At 38.8% G+C, this 25,809-nt stretch overlaps 1 protein-coding gene across 8 annotated transcripts in view; it reads left to right on the forward strand.

Annotated features, from left to right (window-relative positions):
• The first annotated feature begins 5,814 nt into the window (after window positions 1–5,814).
• LOC122567513 (papilin) overlaps window positions 5,815–25,809 on the forward strand; it is a 155,808-nt gene continuing 135,813 nt past the window's right edge. For 5 of the 8 annotated variants that reach the window (XM_043726116.1, XM_043726119.1, XM_043726120.1 and 2 more), the window contains exon 1: window positions 8,777–8,891. In XM_043726116.1, the coding sequence (XP_043582051.1) occupies window positions 8,869–8,891 (23 nt within the window). In that variant the 5' untranslated portion in view covers window positions 8,777–8,868. Of the gene's footprint in view, window positions 6,000–8,775; window positions 8,892–25,809 lie in introns of those variants that run through there. The other 3 variants (XM_043726123.1, XM_043726122.1, XM_043726117.1) reach the window with 2 other exon arrangements.

Genomic DNA, 25,809 nt, shown 5'->3' on the forward strand with positions numbered 1-25,809 from the left:
ATCGTACACTAAAACGTAACCGTTTTATACGTTTGATGTCATCGTTTTGTAACACGCGTATATCGCGGTGTCAGACAATAGCGATTCTCTCCTTTTTTCTGTCGCCTTCGTTTATTTTCAGCGTATAATCAGTGTCGTTCGTCCGCTCCACGGACGCTTTAGGTTACTCGTGGCTACAGTTTCGAAAGCGTTATCTAATGACCCAATTACATTAACGAACCGAAAACGTTGTTAATCAGAATGAAATTAATTAAACCTGCAGATAAACGTTATTCTGCTGATTTTTCGCTGATACCTGTTTCCGGAAATAATGAGGTTATTCACAATGGAGATTCATCGTGAACGTATTCATTCGTATGAAAATGAGCTACGTTTTGGCTGGAAATATGTATTGTCAGGTTTAAGTTATTGAACTTTGTGTTTGTACGACTAAAGTTACTTGACTCGAAATTAAGCTGACATTTAAACAATCTGATTTCTGATGGCTGGGTAGTGGAAAATGGATGTATTTAAACTAGACTCGATTTAAATTACACGCAGAAGATACGGTTTCATGTATCTGACGTAGAATGCAATGCATTTTTTATGATTTACGTATACGATGTCGACCTGAATGCGAGAAATAAATCAAATATACGTTATGGGATTAAAACAAAAGCTTTTGTAATAATTCATGTAGATCACAAATTAGAAGTAATTAGAAGTAAAGTTAGATTTAATAGTGGGTATATAAGTAACAATGAGATAATCAAAATCCAATCAACGATGAACAAGTTAACGGCGCAGTACAGTGAGAGACGCGAGAATGAATTATGTCGCGCATATGAATGACCATCTATCTTAATGAAATTAAATCGCACGCGCCGCTTTCTATCAGGCTGCATCCTGGAGCACGGTTTATCGTCTATCGTCTGCCCTAAATAGAAACGTTGCTTCTCGAGGTCACTAGCTGCTTCCTTTGACGCCCATCCCTAGCGCTGTGTAACAGGACACGTGTCCTGCCATCGGAAAAAGTGACCTAACAGAGCGATAACCGACGAAACAGCTCGATTTAAAATATCTCCGGATAGATACCTTTTGGAAATAATAGAAATAACGAAAACGAAGGAATCATCGCCGTGATATTTTAGGTGATACGTAACCGTACAATTTGAATTTACCGATATTTCAATTATCCGATCGTTATGATCCGGATCGAAACTAAGATTACATCGGTAGAGAGATAAAGTAAATTACGTAAATTTTAGAATTTATTAACCTACCATATTCACGTACAACGAATTGTAGAATTATATAACATTGCGGAAGTGGAAATAACAAAAGTTATACAATTTTGTGGAAAGGTTAGGAAAATTAGTCTGCGGAGCAGAGAGAAAAAGAAATTGAAATTACAAGCAAGTTGAGAATTGTAGCGCGGAGAGAAGTTTTACAAAAATATCCACTATTTAAATAAATAGCGATGCTGCCACCGCCCTCGCGAATTTTACGATCAAGATCATCGTTTGTTTAGCGCTCCCATTTTCAGACGGATGTTTATTTATTTGAACCCGACCAATTTCTCTTACGACGTGTATATACAATTTATATCGTACGACAAGCCGTTTCTAAACACACGCTCCTCGAACCACGACGAAGGAGATGTGCCACAGAGAAATGATCATTCAACGTAGTGTTAACAGTTTACCAAGCACCTTGATTTTTAAACATGATTACGTTACATACACGAAACGCAATTGGTCTTGTAACTTTTCGTCTGCCAAATGTTATTCATGAAATGTGACGCAACGTTTGACGCATTACCCTGTTTGCAAGAAATTTTTCGAAAAGATCACTGGAAATATGTTGAATAAATTGAATAGAATTTAAAATTCGTATTTAATTCGTATTTAAACCCGATTAAGTATATGTTTCTTGTTCAATATATTTTCCATCAAAGAGTGTAAGAGCCTGTATATTTGCAGTTTCATGTTGCACGAATTAGATTATTTATCGAAGAAACAATTCTGCTCTACTGTAAATGTTTTTAGTTTCTTCAAAATACATAATTTCACTATGAATAACTAACGCGAATAAAGTTACAACGATATACTATTAACAAATTTCCCATCATCGCCGTCTAATTTTAACAATACTTTCGACCGATCTTTTTTTCTTCGAAGTCAGGTTAAATTCGTCTATATTTCTCAATCTTCTTCAAATCGCGATTCCTTCCTATAATTGAATGACCCGCAGAACTGGCTAAAACGCGTTTTCAATAGGGAACACATCTAAATTCGATTTATCAAAATACAATTTTAATTTAATGTATATTCAGCTGTGCACTACTATTGGAAAAGTAATTAAACCGAAGCAATGTAACAAATAATATATTTAAAGGCATAATATGGAATGTTTGCGTACGGCGACAAGCCATTATAATACGATTTTTATCACGTTGAACTAGATAATTACTTTGCTTGAATATTTCCGTGATTAAATTTTCTATACAAACAGTAACTGAAAATAGCTGTTCAAAAGACATTGCAGTTCCTTCAAAAATCACGACTGGCAAATTAGAAATTTGAAGCCGGGACCGTTAATCTTAATTTTCGTTTCCATCGTCGTTGATAAAAATACGAATATGCAGAGTTGCTGGAAAATCAATAGAACCAGGAGATTTGGAATAGAGAGAGGAAATCCTGACTGCAGGCTGACAATCTGTACGCACTAATTAACTGAACGCAATCGCGTTCGCTAATCGGCCACCAGTGGCTTTGGGATCGCGGGGATTACAGAAACTCGCGCCGCTATCAGTTAGTCACACGTGCGACGCGATTTGTCATCGGGGTCAATTCGTCAATGAGGGATCGGTTAGGGAGGGGTCAATCCGCGGCGCATAGCGAATTTTCGATGGCCGAATCGCTAATAATCTCAATCTCGTAATTTCGCGAATGGTATAACAGGTGGCGTCTGGCAAAGAGATTCGCGTTTACAACGGCGAATATGTAAACGTTATCGATCTTCGATCAGCGATCGGATAGCATCGTTCGATGTATGTGCGAAGCTAATGTATGTTCGAAGAATGGACTTGTAGAAAAAATAATTAAGTTTCCATTGTATTTTCTTCGTTACGTATTTTTATTGGAAATTACCAGTGTTTCCATGTATAAAGTATCATTGATGTTTTATATGTTTTTGTGTTTTAATATTGGAACTTTAAATTATATTAGATTGAATTCATCTTGAAATCGTCGACAGACATTGAACAAAGTCAATAATTGTCGACAAATATTGATAAACGGCGATAGCTTCCGAGAAGTAACGAGATTTGCTTTTCAAGTTTATATTTCTTTTGTTTTTTATGTTAGAATTAATCTCTTAAATGAAACAGCAGCTACAGAACGCGATTGTAAAAATGCATAATATTTAAATGACCACTAATCTGTAACAATATTTGCAATATATTGAATATCACACGTGTGTAATACGTATTCACAGTACAGAACAAAACAAAATTAACGAGTGGAATATCGCTGGAAATATAATAATACAAAAAGTAAAATACGCGCCAAGTCAATTTCATTAATGTCGATAACCAACGGCAAATATTATCATATAACTGTCAACAACGTTCGCATAACTTCATGCATTCTTTCACAGTTTCGAAATATAAATCTTTCGCAGAGGCGATTAAACTGTATCGATGATTACAAATACCGACACCGAGATACGGACAACTGTCAATAAATGTTAATCATTCACAAATATTATCACTAAAAACAAATACATAATTTCGCTCATTATATTAGCGCTGTAATCTAAACTACGCGCTTCAATCACTCTCGTCCATATCGATATCATTAGCTGAAAAATTATACACGTTTAGGCTTAAAGGACATGTATATCCTTGAATCTGATACACAATCAGATATACACGGCAGAAATAACGTGCTTTGAAATTGAAAAGCGTTGCACACGTGGTAAACTAGAATGAAATATCAATCAATTTTCTTGTAATTTCCAAAGAGGAATTAATTCTAAATTTATGTCACAAACATAAAGAAATTGATATCAATCGCGAGCCCATTTCGTCTTAAGCGCACGGCACTGTGGCATAGATGTGATCGATGTTGCTTCGATTATTTCGATCGCGGCGATTCGGTAATAGGGGATAATTAACAAAATCGGAGGGTGATTAATAAAAGGCACGTGTTGACGCCGTGATCGAGCGCCGGCGCCGATTCATCCTGACGCGTTAATCCGGCTTGTCGAAATTGAATTGGCGGGTTCGACGAGCGTATTGTTCGTGCGACCATACCACGCGCATTAATTAACAAACGGACGTTAACGTTCGTCCGCTAATCGCGTCCGTCGAATTTCGCGCGACGTCGCGCCCGAGTCGAAATGAGATTCACGCCCGATGGCACCGACAAGAGGCACGTTTCTAATTACGTTACGCTAACGTTTTCCTTTTTTTGCAACATCGTAACAACTTGTTTGATTACTTTGCGTGAACTATTTGCGGCTTAAGGGTGACCTCGTTGCCCGTTACCACGGAAAATATACAGAAGGCCCGTAGGATGGCGATTGGGGTAAGAGCAATATTGCCATGTTTCGTTAGTATAACGTACAGGTGAAAAACTTGGGATCACTTTCTGATTGCATCTGTATCGAGCGAGGTAAAATTTTATTCTATCCAGTTCAGATTTTAACGACAAAATTTCGATAATTATAAATTTTAGATAAATCCATTTTATTTCTTCCACTTGTAATTATGGTATCAAATATGTCACTTATAGGGAAAAAAATTATATTATCCAAGAGTTGATTCATCTTCTCTGGTTGTCGGATTATGTCAGTCTCATGACAACGTTTGTAATTTGATTATTCGAAGATTAAAATGCTGAAGCGACAATCGAATATTTTACGCCACTATGTTATTCATTTTCCAAGCGAGCAAACATTAAATAGGATACACAAAGATCGAAATATACGTAATTCTGGAACAGTACATTATTTATGTACATTATTCGATATTTTCACTTAATTTTTATTTTTAATCTGTAACGCAACTGATAGCACGATCTAAAGACAAATCTCTCTATCTTATCGCTAAACTGTATATCGTTTATTTAACCTCTTTATTACAATGTTATTATAACACGACGTGTAACTCGGTTGCATTTATACCGATCAATTCATTCACGTACTCATTCATACAGAATACTCATAAATCTCCAGAAGTGTTCTAACCGGAAATTAAAATCGTAGCCAAACACACCGCGAACAAAAATCTCTCAAACATCGGTCACCCTTACTTATCAAGGCTTTCATTTTCGAACCGGTTGAAAATTCAATTCATAGAAAAATATCCAAGAAATCCGAACGAAAATCTTCTATTCATGAATCACCGCATTCGTCCGAAACTTTCGCCATCCAATCTTTCGAGCAAGATCAAACCGAGTGCATCGAATTCGTTAATCAAGCAGCGTATAGCTGGCAGTTCGAGCGTGGAGAAGAAGCACCGTCTTTACGGTACTTGCAATTTTGCGGGGGCGTTTGAGTATGAATGAGTAAGAAGTCCCCACCAGGTCCTCTCTCCCACCCTCCAACTATTCTCTTCTTCTCTTTCGGTCCTCCACCCTGTCGCTGTTTCTCGTCCCTCCCGCCCCTTCTACGACCATCTCTGCCACCAACCTTCTATCTGCCTTCCTCTCTCCACGCGTCTCTCGTTTCTTCTCTTCCTCTCTTTCTCTTCGTACATTCTGCTTGTTCTCTTTCCTTCTCGACTCGAACCGAGAGAGTAGCTCGGTATCGGGGGTCGGTACTCTGTTCGTGTACCGCGCTTCTTTCGCTCAGTTTTCTCTCGTGAGTTCCACGCGCGCGTCCTTTCGCAAGGATTTCACTTGGTGCCGGTCTTAGCGCGAATTAACCGGATAAGAGAGAAGGAGGCTTCTTGTCGAAGGATTCCCGCTGGACGGGGAACTGTCATCCGCCACGATGCGCCGTCGAAGCACACGGTTAGTCCTAATGGATCGACTTACGTCGTTTTTCTCTTCCGTGAATATTCGTCTCGAGATTCTGGCGAACGGAACGTTCGATGGTCCGAGGGGCTTGTATCTTGCTTCGTGTTTTGCATGATTGATCGATCGGTGGTGAGAGAGTGTATGTATTTGTGTTATAGTGGAAACTTGGATTTGAACGATTTCATAATTTTGGGACTATCTTAGTGAAGAAGGCTTTTACATCCGACGTTTCGTTCGCTAGTGTCTCCAGTAAATGTTATGGTTAAGGTATTATGTATTGAGCGCGACAAAAAGCTACGTATACATAAGATTATTGAAAAACGTGGATATGATAACTCACATTGAAAAATATATTAGAATAATAGGTAGTTTACAGGAGTATACGGTACAGGTTTGGAAAAATAGATTATTACAATGTTATAAATACATTAATTTGTACAAATTTCAGAAAATCGTAGGACCTAAATATTTAGATTCGAAGGAAAAACCAGCGTCGAAAAAAAAAACCCTTGGAATTGTCTTTCATAACCATAAGAACAGTCTGAGGGAATAGGATTCGATACTATAAATTAATTAAAGAAAAAAAAAAAGAAAATTGCATTAACCTAACGTTAGTTTTCTCAACGAGTTGAAGACATTTCCGGAATTATTAAAAATCGAAAAATCATTACGAAAGATCCATGATTTCTTTTCAAGCAGCGGATAAATCTCATGATGAGGGAATAAAAATGCAGCGCGATTAAGGTAGTTGTTTCTCAAGCATCAAAATCGAATCGTTCACGGTAGTAGAACATCTCGGGCATCGAGGAAAACTGGAAATAACCGGGTTGGAAAAAGAAAACGGGGCAGAAACTGAGAACGGCGGAGGAACAATTGGTTCTGTGCACATAGGTTGTTAAAACGATTTACCGCCTGTCCCATAGCTATTAAATCTTGTCGTTAAAACTTTCTTGTCGTTTCGAGCTTCTTTCAAGCGTGAGACACGTCGTACGCTTCTCTCGTTCGACGATCGAGAATAGAATCCAGCTAGAATCGCGAAAAGCTGGTCCATGATAGCTACATAGAAACGATCGTCGGTGAAGTGATAACCTCCCCGTTAAATTTAATTAACTGTCTCGCTACTCCTCGTCATCGACTTTGCCTATCTCTGTTCTTCTGTCGCTCGAGTATCCCATCATGATGGAATCGTGTCGCTGGTTACTATTAAGGGGGCTATCCAAGAAGCACGCGTTCCATTATTCATCGGTCGTTTCTACACTCGCATCGAACGATCGCTCGTAAATCGCCGGTTCGCTTTTCATTAAGACGTCCGCGAGTAGAGTGAATGAGCGGCTGAATGAATTTCCAGAACCCATTGCTCTTCCTGTCCACTTGCCCTTGAACCATTTCACACTGGATCACAACCGTGTTGCTTCATTTTTCTACAGCTTGTCAAGTTTAACACGTAAGTGGGAGAAATAGAGAGATATCAATGGTATTATCGGTTATTATTATCGGTTTCAGTATAGAAATTGGCGATATTCTTGTTTTACGATTTGGAGTGTATTCACATAAAATATCGAAATATTATTATGGTATATATAAAGTGTCAAAAAGTGTAATAGCTATATTTTATGAGTATATTTTATGAATATAAGCAAACAAAAAATGTTATATAAACTTCAGATCATTGGTATTGTTGATAGCTATGAACGTAGTATGCAAATTTTGAAGTGAATCATGCATCTTACATTCGTGGTCAGTCTAATAGTTTGCCATGAGGAATGAATATTGATGGTGTTTCGTGTGAAGAACGTGCTAGTGGCTTGGGACTAGGTTCTTAGAGATTGCATGAAATATATTAACTAAATAGATTGATGTTCATCGAAATTTTCTATTAATATTGCACAGATCGAAAGCAAATGTTGTACAAGCGATAGAATCTTTAATTTGAAAAAATTATAAATAAAGTTGATATCGTTATATATAAAATATATCGTTATACGTACTCATAAACGTTTGAAAACTTCTGAATAAATCCTATACATTATTATAAGTGTTACCCATGTATCGTATACCGTTTCGTACTTAAAGTGCTTTTAAGAGAAAAACGAAAAAATACGCTTGCACGCTTTTTCGTTGCGCCCTTCGACTGGCTCGTTAGCATATTTAAAAATGGTAAAATTTTCGTCTATACGAAACAGAAACTTTCCAAAGTGCAACGTGCAAATGAAATAGCGTTCGAACCATCTTGTTAGAACCTCTCGTATCTTCTCCATTTCGTGAGCATATTTGGCGAACGATTAGCAAAAACGGACTAACAAAATCCTCAAACAGAAACATCCGCGCAAAGTATATTCGATTACGTGTGGGATCATCTATTGCGCCGTAATCTCCGAAAAGATGCCGATCCCAAACTTCACCAATTAAACCACCATTACTTCGAATTACACCTTTGAATCTCGATACCAGCGACAAATAGAAAGCATGCAAGAAAGCAACCAAGCACACAGACGGTTTTCTAAAGAGTCAAGTTCCGTTGATCGGTGTAAAAGGGATCGTCTGTTTATCGAGGAAAAAAGAAAAGTGTAAACGAAACGCAACAGCTCGGTGAAAGAGAAAAAGAAAGAGGAGTGAGGGAACGAGAGAAAGAACGAAGGGGGAGAAATTGACGGTGACTTGAGTGTCAGAAGGCCGCAGGCTCGTGGTCCCTGACCGGTCGACGCAGCCTCCTCCCGGTTCCAGAGAATCAGAGTCACGTTCAGTCAGTGGCCGACTCCCGTCCGCGGAGGTGGTGCGCGTTGTCGTTCCTTCGGCTCTCATACCAGTGTCGAGAGGGGTTTTCCGGTATCCAAGCCGTGGGTCCGGCCGATCTTCAGCGGGAATGACGGCCATCAGGAGCACGTGGTTAGTGGACAAATATTATTATATTTATTTTCTTCATTTTTCCCTCGAGCATAAATGAAGAACTTTGAAATTTATTATCCGTAGTTAGGATACACTAGAGTTTCTAGCGATCGGATATTAATTATTATCGTTGGAAATGACGGTCATCAGGCGCATGTACTTGGTGGATAAATATTGTTATATTTAATTTCCTCGTTTCTCCTTGGAGTATAAACGGAGGACTTTGAAATTTATTGTTAGGACGTAAGACAGATTAGAGTTTACAATGATCAAATATTATTATATAGGAAATGACGTCCACCAGATGCACGTAGTTGGCAGGTAAATATTATTGTATTGGTATTCTTCGTTTTGCCTTGGAATATTTCGTGGAATGTTCATAATTAGGACACATTGGAGTTTATACTGGTCGAATATTATAATTAAGATCATGTAGTGTGGTTCAGATGTATTATCATTCTTGAAATAAGCGAGTAAGTGAATTTTAACTTTATATTTCGATTTTGAATTTGGGGACAACTTCGAGACGTAGATCCTCTCATCAGGCAATTATTCGACGATGTATTGTATCAGCGACGAAACTCGTAAAAACTTTGAAAATAGAAGGACTACACATTTTTATCGGTCTCATTACGCCGCTTATCCGAGTGTTACGCCACATACGCGCGCCGCGTACAATTGTGACATAATTACGAGGCCGCGCGTCGCATTTGTCCGCTTTTTTCGCAGGTTTTTCGACCTTGCCTTCGCGTTCCCTTCGAGTCGAGTTGTTTCTGCTTTCGTAAGTGATGTTATGGTCCATCAAGTAAGAAGATAATGCATCAATGCATATTTGCCTGTGCGGGATTGAACGATATAAATTTCTCGTTAATTTATTGTCGTCAGAAGCTGTCTGTTCGGCGCCATACTAATCAGAATAAATTAGGAAATAGTTCAAGTATCAAACTAGATAGACATTTGATGATTCATAGGAGATATTAGAAATGTTTCTATAATTGATGTTTGAAAGTATGGAAAGTCTCTTTTATTCGAAATTCTCCAGTCAGAGGATTATCTGTACAAATATTATAATTTTATTTTTCTTGAAAGAAATTATTTCTCCAAAGACTATATTACAATCCACAAGTTAAATATTTAGTATACGTATTATTCCATCGAATAGAGTTCTTTTATTCCACGAACTTTGATTTCTTTCTCTTAACCATCAGATTACTCTAAATTATCCAAAAAGAAAAAAAGAAAATTACTTTAAAAGATTACTTTTACAAACACGTATTATTAGTAAAGCGTATTAGTAAAGCGACGTTCTAAAAGCTCTATTAGAAAATTGTGCTTTATGATCATAAAATAAATGTTTGAAATTTTCAAGCATTTCCTCGATTGCTCTATTCGCCCAAAAAATTCAATCCCCTAATCGCTTCGAACAAAATATATCGGACAATTTTCGAAAGTGGGGAAAGAACGCGGCTCGATGGAGTTTCAGTTAATCGAGGATCGCCGATCGAAAGCGGCAAAGCGGTTTTTCTCGCCGGTTTTCCGCCGAATAAGGCATGACTTTAAAAGCGTAAAGTAGGTTCACATGTTTCCGGCGTTGAAACTTAATTGAACGGGAACGAGCCGATAGCTGGGTCCTTCTCGTGTGAAAATTCATCGAAAAATCCTCGGTGCCCGGCTGTTCTCGGATTTTTACGATCCTCCTGACACACAATTCGCATATGCCATGAGAGGGTAGACCCTCTGGCGAGTTCCTCGAGACGCGGACCGGAGACATGTGCACTCTTCTCCCCGAGAACTCTGTTCGTCATTTGTCAAAACACTCCAGCAAAGCTTGTATGTTGCGTCATGTGCCGTACGGTTCCTCTTTTTTTCCTCATAGTTTCTTTGTAAGCAGCTCTCCTCCTTCAAGGGAGACAAAGAGGCTTGTCGCGTTCTATTACACGTCTCATGAGAAAACCTTATTAGAATTTTCTTTTATCGTCAGTTGGACAAATTTCACACTTAGCAATTAATTTCTTTCCGCTCATGTTTCTCTTCGATTTCTGGTAATGTTAGTTTTATGTGCGGCTACAAATTTCAATTAAATCCCAGATTAGACTAAATTTTTAAACGAACAAAGAGATTAAGATGAAAGATGTACGAAAAGATATATAATCCAGGAAGAAAAACAGATTTTTACTCGTGTATCTTTACAAAAGTTTCGGAAAACGCATCGTTGTAAATTTATAAAATTCCTATGAAAAATAACGAACTGATCACTTTGTCAGATCACCATTGCGGTAGTTCTAGCTTTAAGGTTCTATGAGCAGCTATTTAAAATTGGTTTAGAATCACTCGTTGTTAGTCTGTGTGTCATCTTCGTTGCAACACCGTAGTCATATAATTGCATACGACACTTACCCACTACTTACATAGTAATTTAATCTACTTAACCTAGATACAGTAAAGTACTATGTATTATTACTACCACTTAATTGCCATGTCAATGTATTAAACATTTTATCGCGTGACTGATCGATCGTGGTACTAAAGGATTAAGAAGTACATATATAAAAATGAATATTCAGAATGATCGTACTACACAAGCGTAATTACATAAATATCGCAATTACAAGGCATGGATATAGAAAGGAGCCTGCAATGGCGTAATTTTGCGTAATTCTTTTTCACGTAGTGCTAGTGTTAATTAGAAAAAAAAAAAAAAAAAAAATACTAAACTCCTTCCCTTGCTTCTACTTTATTTCAGTAAAATATTTTTGTTTCGTTGATAAAAGTTTTATTCTCGTCCTGACACGTGTCGGCAAGGGGAGTGCATCCGTCGCATTTTTACGAGCATCCGTGTGTCGCTATAAGCTATTTTGTCGTAGTAAGTTGGTCTAACATTATAGAAGGAAATTTTGTATATTTCGTTTGCTTCTTCTTCTCTTTTTCTTGGAAGCAAAGTTCGGGAAAGTTGAAATCCCGGATGAGATAGAATGAATCACGTTTCTTAGTACACCACTGTTTGCTTCCTCTTTTCGATATAGAGAGAAAATATATCTTACGTCAATTGCAAATTCCTGACATCTAACGTGGTCTCCCAATTAAAACGGAGTGTACAGGATTTATCTGACAATGAGTCTTTGAAGACCGCAAGTTTCCGTATACTCGATAATTCGCGTTAATATTTCGAAAACGACGATAGAAACTTACTGGAAGGTTCTGCGGATGTTAGTAGAACGCGTCTATGCAATCAATGACGATTGATATAACAGTATTTACTTAATCGAAAGAGTAATTAAGATCACAGGAAACTTCCCACGTACTCTTGCACGCGATATTAATAACGAAGTAGACTACAGTCTACTTCCAATCCATAGAGCAACCTATAAACCAGCATATAAACCAACTAACCTATATGAAATCAATTTTCTTCTTGTTTAATTCTTTGAGTCAAGTACTTCGCGAACCACCCATTCTCCTCATTTTTCAAGCATTCTTTTACGAATTCAATAATTAAGAGAGACAAAACGAATTTCTATCTTCTCTTCACTCGTTAAGCCAAATATTTGTCTAACCATCCATTCTCTCTGTTTTTTAAAAATTCTTTTACTAATCAAAAAAATTAATTAATATAAAATCATTGTTTACTGCATGGTCATTCTTTTAGTTCAGGATTTTTTAAACCACCCATTCACATCACACTGCAAGAATTCCTCTACGAATCAAACGATCAACACTCGCAATATCAATTTTTGTTTTCCCTTCGTTCGCCAAGTCAAAGATTTCCTCGACCATTCGTTTCCATTACCCTTAAAGAGTTCCGCGAATCGAATAACTAGTCGATACAAAATTACAGTCTTCCTTCTTTGTTCATTCTCTAAGGCAAACATTTTTTCAATAACTTATTATCAAACAAATATTCCACGAATCAAATAACTAACGCGAAATGAGTTTCTCTAAGAGAGTGTCTTCTCTCTTTTAACTATTAGAAATCTTTACATTTGTTCGTAATATCCTTCGAGAATCAGCAAAGTTTCTATCTCAACAACATGGGAATAGCGACGATCGATATTTTACATTCGATTACGCGATTGTTTGAATCAATTTCGGTCCCATATAATAGGAGCAACGATTATCGCACTTGGCCTGTATTATCAAGACATCCCTTCGCACATATAATTGAGAGTTGACAATATCTGGCCCTGGCGATAATCTAATCGGTTAATTGGCAAGTCGTAATTCCTCTGGCCAACCGAATAGGATCGCAAAAGCGCTCACGATACGTTTTCATACGATTTACGGTTATAACAGTACTCCACCTGCACTGTATAAAGGATTATTGTAGCTGGTAGAGCTTTCAGGTACCATTCTCCTGGTCGAGCCGTTGGCAGGACAATGGCTTATGCTAATTCCCTGCCTCTATGTAGATGTCCTTCCGACTCCTGTACACCAGCTACGCGTGTAATACGTCAGATTTAAAATTCAGCTCGGGTCACGCTCGCGGCGAGCACAAGATTAACCATCGGAGCTTGCGGACGCAAAACGAAAAGAAGATACAGAAGAAAAAAAGAAATATGAGGAGGAAAAAAAAAAAAGAAAATACGGAGGGAAGGAAGTGCGACAGGAGATGCGATTAATTCCACGTGTCTTATCCCGCGAGTGGTTTCGAAAGTGAATTTCGTGGGACTTCCTCTGGCTACGATTCGCGTTTGATCTTTTTGGGATACTCGCTGGTGATTTTGTCAAGTTGCGATAATTGAATAGCTAGATCCTCTCGCAATTTATTAGTTGATTATATTAGTGAACCGACAAGTGAATTCTTGATTATTGACCTTTAGCCGTTCGAACTAAGCTTTTATGACTTTGGAATTTTAATTTTGCAACATTTGCTCGTAAACTTGTTTCTATCAGATATTTATTAATATCGGCGAATTTTCTGACAGAGGAAGAGCGTAAATGTAAATTTAACTTGAATCTAGAGTGAATTTCGTGAATGCGTGTTATACATGTCACCGAATATATGTATTCGTTTAACGCTCGATGGGACTAAGAATAATTTATTTGTAAGATAAGTAGATTTCACACGTAAATTGCTACATTAAAACGAATATGTTTATTGACTTTTGGTTTCTGCAATTTGTTACAATTGTTAACGTCGATTATGGATAAATCTGTAAATAGTGGCAAACATGTTGAACTTACGAATTTCCACGACAGTTTATTCTCTGTTATGTGAAAATATTTACGCGCTTCATTTAAGCACTTTATTCGTCCGTATCGGAATCGGCGTTTATTTAATCGCGGATTGGAATTTCGACGTAGGATTTTTCTTGCAAATAGACCGTATCGTTAATACACGTTAACGGCGTCATCAATCAGCCTATTCGTGAATCCAGGGAAGAAATGTCTGCTCTGACTCGGATCATCGGTCTGTCTCCCTGTGCACGTTCCATTTGTACCCTTTATGACACGAATATATATCGCTGGCAACGTTGAGAAATCATTTTGTTCCGTAATATTCCAGTGAGCCGTGTTCGGTTGATGCTCGCTCTCCGCGTACAACTGTACAAGACCACCGTCATAACGAAAGAAAATAAAATCCAGATTGGTGCTCCGAGAAGAAACCCTCCGCAAGCTTTAGATCTCGATAGGAACTGTAATTAACACTCGGCCTAGAACTCGTAAAAACTTTCAACAAGCTATTATACCTATACTTGGATCTTTACCTTCGTTCTTTACCTTATCTCGATTTTGGTTGCAACATCAGAAAAGAAGTAACATCCGATTTAATTGCATCTCTGTGATACGGCGGTGTCTATAAGGAAGTAAAGTTTAAAGTTTAGAACATTCTGGTTTAACGATTTGAAAATTAAAAAATTTCCAAGTTAGAAAACTTTCAAACGTGTAAGTTTGAATATACGAACATTTGGAAACGAAAAGATCTAAAAATTTGGAAAATTGAAAGTTTGAAACTTTAAATATTCGAAACATTGAAAATTCAAGAACGAAACGATTCGAATTATACGTACTTTTCCTTCCTATGGTTTCGATCCTAATCGATAGCCACGCGAACATACTCCCGCAAACGAACGATCGTCCTAAAATTTTCTAAATCCGTATACGTGGCTACTATCTACTCGCGTCTCAATCCTTCCACGCCCTCGAGGATCACGCGACAAATTGAACAAGCTAAACGCGTCTGTGAGAACCGATTCGGAGCCATTTAAAACGATTAGCCGAGGCCGCGTTTCTACTGTATCCCTCCGCCCGTAGAAAACGATGTCTGTCAAGGTTAATCTTAATGCCTCCAACGACGGACAAGTGTCTGCCCCAGTCATCGTCTCTTTTCTCATCGGTGGCTCTTATGCCTTTCGAACTTTTGTCTCTTCGCGACAGGGTGTCCGTAAAGGGTTGTCGAAATAAATAACCAGGCAACGACGACGAGGAACAAATGGAGGCGCCCTCGAATATGCATCGACCCGGAATTCCCAAGTTGGGAAGCGGTCTCTCGAGTAAAAAGACTCGTAAGTCACGGACAATTCTGTGTTTCGCCGGGTTATTTTGGCTCCCGTGGGGAAAGCTGTTATTTCTGTTCCATAAGTTAATACGCACGGCGGCAACCTCGGTACCGGATTCTCGTTCTGCACACGCATGCACCTCCTCTGCCTCCTTATTCCCGGTCGCTCGCGAGATCAACTCGAAAGTATCGCCGTTTATTTATTGTAGCCGAGGCAACTTGTTGTTTGCCGAAGTGAAATTACTGTTTTCCGTGCGTTGAACTCTTTACCCGCGGAACAGTGCTGTCGAAATAGTAGCTTTGATCTCTCGAGTCGAGAAGAGTACGTTTACCTCTGCTAGACTAAGTGAATACATTGCATCGTTTCGGAACAGAGTAGCTTCGATTATTTTGAACGAGGATGGAAGATGATGTTTCGGTTGTTTCCCAAAGTCTTGGCTTTGCGACGCGAAGAAACGATAGGGACGTAGATGATGAATATGACGGTGTACAAAATGAGAATGTGGTGGTTACAAATTGAGCTTAGATGAGCGGTGTTCTACCGTTTTATTATAAATGTTGGCCTTTTACGGGCTTATATCTCTATCGGTTTAAAGTTATGAAATAGTTGATGATTGTTTTTTTTTTTCAGAAGGTTTCTTTTTATTTCGTATTGTTGCCGCTGATATATTGTTTTATTCAAAAGGTTTTAGTCTATGATTCTATTATATCTTTCACTGGTTCCATCATTCGTTTAAAGCGATAATGTTTTTTTTTTTTTTTGGAAGGGAACTAGCGGAGAACCATTTTTCTTTATGAATATTACATTTATCCAAGCCCTATCTCTAAAACAACAAACTCGTCCCACAATCTGCATAAAAATGCATCGTTTAAAATGGTCTCTTACGTTCATTCACAATTTCCATTTTAACACCAGTGATTACTTATTGGAACCTTTTATCCCGATAATGATCTCGAAGCTGTAATTTTTATTCAGATAAATGGAATTTTTTCTGTGTCTAATCTTATGCAGCACAAAATTTCTTCGTTCCGTTCTCATGATAAACGTCGCCATGCTTAATGCGTACACTTGGAACAACCGAGTTCCTTGAATGATTGAGAACCGCTTTTAGAGGGTAGGCGATTAGCATGAATTAATAAGAGGGACTGCACGTTTCTTTGATGCAGCCGACCAAACGTCCCTTTAGTAGTCGCACATGTGTGCACGTTGCCTGTAATTGCCACCTATATTCTTGCACAGTAAACGAAATGAACGTCGAACGCTCATTAAGGTAATTCATCTTTCCTAGTAAAGTGTGATTGACATGACGGGGTGGTTTTAAGGAACACGTACGTCGAAACACACAAAGATACCCTATCAATTGGCCCTTTGTGTCGAATAATGTATAAAATCACTCAACTACTATCTGTTTGTAACGCTAACGGTAGAGAGAACTCTACCACTAAAAATTAAGTATATGTTACAATACAACGATATGTTATTGTGCTTGTACAGGTTTCTCAATACAGAGCCATCGTAATACTCTACCGTATTATGCTACAATATGAATATTATGAATATCAACTGCAACATTTTCATAGTAAATTTTATACGCAAGATATACACCTCATCTATGTTCTCATCAAACTTTGGCGGAAACTTTAACAATTACTATACTGACCACTATACATACTAAGAAACTTATATAACATTATAACGAATAGTTTTCACGGCCATATCCCATTATTACAAACTGTACATTTTTCGGTATACGGATACAATAATACGGTTACGTAATACAAATACAATACTGTAGAACTCCATCTATCTGAACCTGTCGAGGGATAAACGGTCAGTTAATAAAGATACATTTCATACGTAATAAGTGTAGGAGTTTGCCGATTTTACTTCATTACATACGATTCCTACGATTGGCGAATGAAAGAAGCGAGAATTTAGATAATCGAGCACTAATTAGAATTCCATATAATAGAACATAACAGCCTCTTCATATTATATTATTAGTTTCGATCATCTTCCTTATAAGCGGTGAAATTTTCTGTTTCCCTTACAAGTCTAACGCATATGAAGAAAACTCTGTAAATGAGAGTTACTAATTTCAGTAATACACGCGCAAATAGTCGTTGAGTCATAAGAATGATAGAAGTTTAAGAATTTACGCGCGAGTCACCTATTTCTCTTAATTCAAATATCCTGTAAGCAAATAAATTTCCACTGTAAATTTTTATTAAACATTCGCAAGAACTACGTAGTTGGCAACACCCTAACCGAGCCACGAGATACAGACAGAACGGTAGTTGAATGTAACCGAACCGGGGGGTGTAAGTGACAAAGCACAGTTTCGTGAATTAAGTATCACGCGTTTCGAGACTGGGTCCTCAACTTCCGCCATTCACGGAACAACTCCAATATCTCTGGTGGTCGGTTTTCAGCCGGAGGGTCGGCGGGATCTTGCTGAATAATTCGAAAAGCCAGGTCAATGGTCGACGCTAAACTTTCGCCGTGGCGCACATGTGTTCTTCCCCGGTTGCCCATCCATGTCCCGACACGAGGCTTTTTCGCGGAAGGAGAAAGGTCGGCCGAAAAGGACGCGCGCGTTAACTTCTAGACTTTCCGCCACGACCTTTTCGGCCACGCCATACGACTTTAAATTTACGCCGGCCTGGGAATACCGTGACGCCTATGAAGAGCCACGGAGGAACGTTTCAACTGTTAAATAGATATGATAGCCAAGGAAGCTTTTAAAAGTCTTAAGGCACTCGTTTTGTTAAAATATTTTTGGCGTAAAGTTTTTAACACATTTTTATCGAGAAAAAAACATTTTTTAATGATATTAAGGATTTTTTTCTTAGTATAATATATATTAGGCAGTTTACACTAAACGTGTATTCACACTTTACATCACTGTTTTATGGCAGCAAATAGTATTTATATGATATTCAGTGTTTTTTTTTTTATAGTATTCCGTTAGTGATAGTGTTTATTTGAAGTAAATTTTTTTTATAGAAAAACGGTTTTCGTACAATCTAATATATTTCTCTTTTGTAAAATGTTAAACGAAACAAGTTCTTTCTGTATCTCTCGATATAATTCGATTTGAATGGAGCATAATAATCGAGGTGCTGAGCGGAAAAGTAGCAGGAATGTACTTTTCTTCTATAACTAATTGTAAGAAAAATATAGAAAATGATACGTAGAATCTGTACCTGTGTAGAAGAAAAATGGTACAAATATTTTCTCGTGATAAGCATGATATCTTTAATATTTTAACGATGGCGAGCATAAGGGTTTGTTCTGTAAAAATTAAAATTTTTTATAATTTACATGTATTTTCTTTATAACCAATTAAGTATTTTGTTGCTTCAACGAGTCATCAATCAACGACGTAAACGGTTTGGAATAGCCAGCTTTTTTTCCAGTTAAAAATAGAAAAGATTTGATATTCATCGGATATAGATTTTCAAATGAATACAAGTGTACGAAAGGAAATTCCAGTGAGTGGTTCGATTTCTATTTCCATTGCAACAGATATTTTTGTCTTTCGAATGTTAGTCTGGTTACTCTGGATCCTATATATACATTGTCGATGGGTAGCGTTGGCCGACTCGATAATCGTTTGCGCCCGCAATTTCCGGTACAGAGGATCGACGTACCTTCAGACGTAATACTCAATGTTTTTTCAGTCGGGTAAAATTGTTTGCTAAACCATCACGCGCGGAACAAAGTTGGAACGCTTTGTTGAACCGCGAAACGCCGATATCTCCGAATGGTTTCGTATATTCTTAGTGAAATTCACGTGAGAATTATTGAAAAGAACCAACGTAATAACGTAGGTAAAAGATACCTTTTTCGAATTCCAAAGCGTGGCGCAATTTTTCTTTCAAGACGAATTAGATTTACGTCTCCGGTTTAACGTAAATAAATTAGAGACCCTTGTTCTTCCCTTTGCCATTAAAAATACATACGGTGGACGAAGATCCATCGGGATATGCTCCGCGTGCTGCTCTTCTACGTGAAATAATAGCGGCACGTTGTATCCTCGAATTCACGAACCGTAGTAGCGGCCAGTCAATTCTTGTCAGCGTAAGAATAGCCAGAGAGTAAGAATTCCATTATTTATGAACTCAAAGAACCGAGCTCCATTATTTATAGAATTGGATTGATATCGATGACTGTGGAAAACGGGATTGTACTTGATATTTTCGTGTGGCCTTGAACGTCTATGAGCACGTTTGTAACGTTCATTTGCTAGGAATATCGTCTCTTTCTGTCACAATTTTCTACTTCCGAGATGTTAGCGGAATAACGGAGCGGTTGGAATGTCGATAGACCGATGGAATATTAACGTTCCATTAACGACCACGAGCTACTACTTTGTTTTTTCATGGTCAGAGCAAGATAGGACAATTATTATCGTTAACGCTGAGAAAATTGTCTTATATGCATTTCAATTGATACAATGAGTGGACTGTGGATGTTTATACATGTATTTATGGGAAATTTAAATGTACAAAAATAATATGTAAAAATATACAAAATATTCAAAGTAATCGTCATGAATACTGAAATTAGCTTTTTTGGCTGTATTTACAAAATGCATAAAAAATCGACAAGTCCCATACGTGATACGAAATGTGATACGTATTTGCAACTACACACCAAATTCTTATTTGTGTCTCAGTCGCATAATCTTATAATATGTTGCCGTAATATCTCGATGAACTTGTCAATTGCGAATGTGTTAGTCAAATGGGCTCGAATTTACATAAAACGTGTTGGACTGAAAGACAATATTGTACATCGACCGACAATATACGTACATATCTCATCAAGCGTCTACTTAATTACATGACAAATATTATACGGACCGCGCGATATTATACACATAACTACGTTTTCGCATACGTCACAAGAGTTTCATAATTCTACCTAACGTTCCAGCAATTTGGTTAATTGCTTCCCAATGAAGCTTCGCTAGTGTACAATCGTAACGAGCGCAATTACAGAATTCCGAGGCAACTTATTAATGCACGGTGCATTTTAATATTCCATTGCAGGCTTGAATAACAGGAAGACACGCGAGGAAGGGCGGTGCAGGGGTTAAACAATGTCGTAATAAAAAGTTCGAATCACAACTAACGAGTAATATCCTGTCCCCGATTCCTGGTAACAATGGCCCTTTCGATTGCGCTCGTCTGGTTCTTGCCCTCTCGGTTCGAGAGGGTTGCGTGCTTCTCTCTTTTTACCTTCCTCTGCTCTTCTTTTTTTCAATCCCCGCGAAGGCCCTTCCGTTCGATTTCGTGCGCTCCACGTCTCGAAAATCGGTGGTAAAACTGGCGCAACTGGTCCGTGTCTTTCGAGGGATGTCGTCTGGAAAAGTTCGAGGCTGACTTCGCGGCTTAAATATTTTGCCCGCTTTATACAAGCTGACGTGAAGCCGATAAGACCGTGCTGATGCGATACGATGGTGTCGTGGAACCTTCTTTCTGTCTCGTTAGCTCTCCACTCGCGAGCTGCTGTTCTCAGATAATCCGAAATTTACGCCCGCGATCGATATCAGCCTCCTACGAGAATCGCTTTGAACGTTGAACGCTTTGCTTCTTGGAAAATTAGAAATTTCATCGGACGTAGTTTGCGTGAAAATATTTATGTCGGAATTTGAAATTATTCACAGTATTTATTTTCAGATCTAATTAGCAAGATTTACTTTACGACGGTGAGTTTCTAGACGAGTATTTTTTCAATGTCAAACTCGATAGAAACGATAATTAATTCTCGGAAGATTTGACCGGATGATCGTTGAAACTAATTGAATCGTGCTCTTACGGGTTACGAAGTCAATGTACTTGCGATAGCCGCAATGCACTTCGCTTGCAGCGTTATGCCGATCGAATATCTTCGGCCCTTTAATGCATAACGCGATTGTTTGGCAATATTATGTATATACCTACGGTATCGTTCGAAAGACACGATACAGCTTAATTATGCAATAATAATTGATTTTTAAGAATTACTTCCCATTAACAAGACTGACATTACCAAATTTTATGGAGTTCTTTCGTTTTTGTTGGATTGTCTCGGTTCCTGCATTCCTGCATTCTTCTATCGATTCTTCCGCCAAGTAAGCACAAAATATTCTTCTCTTCTTTCCTTAAATTAAAAGATACAAAAGGGTGAGGTCGATTTTTAAAGTTATTTTCCTGTAAGTGTGTACTACATAAATCGACAATTTTAAACAATTTTATCACATTGAATTGTCACAAAGGATTAAAAGAGGACATTGGAAATAGTCATCTACGATTACTTCACAGATATTCAGTCAGGAGATAAGTTATATTATTTTCAACTCATTCATTAAAGAGTATTATTCCTGAAGCATAAACAGCCTGGAATGAAACTCACGGTCTTGCAAAATACATACATATTTACAAAGAATTGGCCAGATTCGTGGCTAGTTAAACTTTGTGCGATCTCGTAGCGCGAAGTTACAAGTTCTCGACCAGACCTCGAGCCTCTCGGTTTTATATTTTTGAAAGATGCGCAAACTTTTCGCCGAGACGTTTCGCAACAGTATTAACCGTTCCATGAATTATTCCCGTGGTTGAAGTGATTCATGCGCCACCATAACCTTCCATCCTCGTTTATACGATAAGGATATTTCACCACCCGACTCGAGAACACTTTACTCTATTCCTTCTCTCTCGTTTGTTCTTCCTTCTTCAACTTCCATATCCTGATTAGGATATACTAGTCCGGCGAGCAGCCTTCGGTCTTTTTCTGGAATTTTAACGCGATTCTCCGCGAGATAAATAGTCGAATGGTTGATAGGCAGTAAACTTGGAGCTTTTAAATCTTCTAGAAAGCTTTAATCCATCGATGTAATCGAATTTGTTATCGCAGTTCCATATTTCACGTTAAAAACACGATTTCGTAATACATATTCGTTTTAAGAAGTCTAAGAAATTGAACTTAATCTTTCTTATGGAACGACTTTTACTTTTAAGGGATCCATATGAGATTCTCTTAGAAATGGGTTACGTAGAATCTTGGTATCACGATCACAGTTAATAGCGATCTTCCGTACCGAAAACATATTTAATGGTTCCATGATACTTTCATCAAATAGAACTGTTCTCCACCGTTCGACAAATTTACATGAAATTCTCTTAGAAACGGCATACATAGGATCTTTGTATACCACGGAACTTCGTTAGTTACAGTTGATAACAATTTTCAATGTTGAAAATATATTCAACTGTTCCATGAAGCTTTTATCCTAAGAAGTCTAAGAAATAAAAATTAGTTTTTCTCACAAAATAATCAAAACGGCAAGACATCCGATCCCCAAGAAATTCATACGAAATTATCTTAGAAACGAAGCACGCAGAATCCTCTCGTTTCACAGCTTTACCTATCACACTTGATAACAATTTTCTACGTGTAAACGTCATGAGCAAATGGAACTACATAAGATATTCTTTGACTATAGCTCTTCAGATCCGTTTGTGAATTATCGTATGCACCGATCAAAGAGCATCCTGTATAACCACGATCAATCCACGGCCTCTGCGGTGGTCTATCGTGGAATGTCTCCTTAGATCCCGCATTGCTGAGAGCTCATGATGTCAGCAGCACCACGAAGGGACCAGCGAAGCTACGAAGGGAATCGACGCCGTCGAGTATTCCCTGTTGCAACGTAACTATTCTCCGTTGCATTGTTTGATGATGGTAATTACGAGAGCCGCGAGATGCCTGGCAAAGGAAGCAAAAGGGTCGAGCATGAAAGCGATGAGAAAATGGTCGCTGGTTCCTCGGCAAGCTTCACCTATGTGTGTGCACGCGTCGTGATTCTTTCCTGGCCAGGATGATAATGCTTCGCGGAAAAAGAACAACAGGCACAGTGCACGGTTCATCTTTCGATGATACGGCGTGATAGGGATGCGACCCTCTAGCCTCGTGGTTCGAGGGGATCAGGAGGAGGAAACTGAGAATCGTGGCTGCGAAATTGAGGATGGGAATGAAAAGGGAAATGTAGGCTGCGATGAACGCCCTGGAAGTGAGTGGCTGGTTTTGTTTGGATCAGATTTTCGCTTGGGAAACCTTAGGGGATTAGTCCGGAATAAATCTCTTGATGGGATTGCAAATTGAGTAGCTTGGGAATTTATTATTCGAAGGAGCAAGTGAAGAGGCACAAAGCGGTTGAAATTATTGGATATGAAAACCTTGGTTTTTGGAATTTTATAGGAGGGAGAATCAAATGCGATTAAGACTAATCCTGTACTGATAACTGCCTTCCAAGTATCAAATCCTTATAAATTGTATATTTATGAAATTATACACAGTATCGCAATCTTCATACGAAAATGAAACAGTGAATGTATTGATCGTATTTTAAATTTTGATAAGAGATAAAAATTGGAAAAGATGGGACTTGTTTCAACTATTTATTGAACATTAAAGTCTCTTTACTTACGTGTCAATGGTCAAGAGTTCAATATAGCAACGAAAAAAAAATATAGAATCAGAATTTTATAAAAAAAAAGACAAAGTTCTGTGTAACTTTGTTTGACCTTGACCACAGCACGATCCTTTTTCGATTAAAGGAAGATTAAGGCATAGATGAAGCTACGCGAAGAATGTTGCTAAGAGCGAAATTTTACTGTTTCGTTGGACGTTTATCGAGGGATCACCGATCAGAAACGAACGACCAGATGGCCATGGAGAATTGCTCTCGCTACGTGTTCTACTGGAGGCAGGCAAAAAGTCCGCGATTCGTTGCTGGCCACCGCGGTGCAGCATGTTTTACGATCGCTTCTGATGCTCACCGCCGTTGTTGCATTAAATATGATTCACATGGCGATGTGCCACGATCCGTGCTGCTGAGCCAGACATTCTGTCTGTCGGGTTCGGGCTATTTGCGTTGTTGAAATTCTGATCGCAGTCAGGGACTAACTAAATTATTCGAGATATTGGAGTAGATTGAATTAGGGAGATATTTCTTATTAAATTATATGGAGAAAAATTTCGATATAGGGAGAGGTTGGAGTGAAAATCTTTGAACTTTTCGGTTTAATTTAGCTCGGTAAATTTAAATAGCATTTTTAAATTTAAGTGAAATTCTTTGATACACCATACTAATTTCATACACCACATTAATTTCGGGCACATTTATGATCGTAATAATATTTTCGATATACTATTTATTTTTAAAAATATCGTACATTCTAATCGTTTTTAAATTAAGGCGGTATTTTTCTTTGATACTTCTCTAACATTGTAACAAACATTATACATACATCACATAACTACATTGTCATTACGCAATTATGATAGACATTATAACTATACTATATATCTATGGAAACTTTAAATGTGCAAACTTGTATAAAAGTACATAACGTGCAGAATTATCCAAAACGTTCAAAGCATGTACAAAGAATGAAACGAATTTTCATTCAGTTTTTGTCCTTTGACTGTATTCGTAAAATACATTTACGCAGATACCTACAGCCCCTTGGCAAAAATGTTTCCTTTCGCCCTCATCGTGCTCCCCATATTTCTCTCAATTCCATTTTCCAACGAACGCCGTACACAACTGTCCAACTATCCGTGGAACGAAGCCCATACGTAGTGCGAGCACGTGGCGCGATAATCGCGCAGAAGCGACCACGCGTCGTTCGATCATTCGCAGTGGCGTCCCCGGGTCCTCCGATGTGTTTGCTAATTTCGTTGGACGTGTCGTGACGCGTGTATCGCGGCTATCAGCGTGGAATTTCTCCGGGGTCGCACATCCCCCGGCCGGGGTGGCATTCTGCGACCCCAGCAGCAACTTGTTGCTTCCAGTCGTGGCGTTCTTCTCGGTTCCTCTTTCGGGATCGACCGGCAGAGTTGTCGCGTCTTGCTCTTGCACCGGCTCGTTCCTCGTCGACGCCTCTGCGTTCTCTTTCTCGCTGGTAGTCGGGGTTCTTTCTTTCGCGCTCCGCCGCCGCCTCTCGTCTTTTTCCCTCTTTCCAGGAACGATAGAACGCCCTTCGTCTGCCACTCGTCCGCGTTTATGTTCTCCTGGTATCGCGGAGGCCGGACGCGTCGCACTCTGTTGCTCCGTTCTGGTCGTCTCGTCCTCGTCGCACCGTCGCCGACGCCTATGCCGCTTTCTCGTCGACTCACACTGCCGCCGCTCGTCCCCCGACATCCCAGCTGTCACGCGCCCAGGCTTTTCTCGTCCCGGCTCTTCCTTCTTCGCTTTCCTCGTTCTTCTTGCGATCGCGTGTGCCGTACACGACGTTTCAGCGTCGCGGCGGTGGTACACGCTGCTTTCTAGCCGGGTCGAATTCGCGCCGGCTGCCTCCTCTACCGACTACTGATGCCTTGATCCGACGTTCCTCGATGTAGAAGAGCGCGGTCTCGTTCGACACTGCGTC

The sequence above is a fragment of the Bombus pyrosoma genome, linkage group LG5, assembly GCF_014825855.1.
Source record: "Bombus pyrosoma isolate SC7728 linkage group LG5, ASM1482585v1, whole genome shotgun sequence".
Taxonomy (NCBI): domain Eukaryota; kingdom Metazoa; phylum Arthropoda; class Insecta; order Hymenoptera; family Apidae; genus Bombus; species Bombus pyrosoma.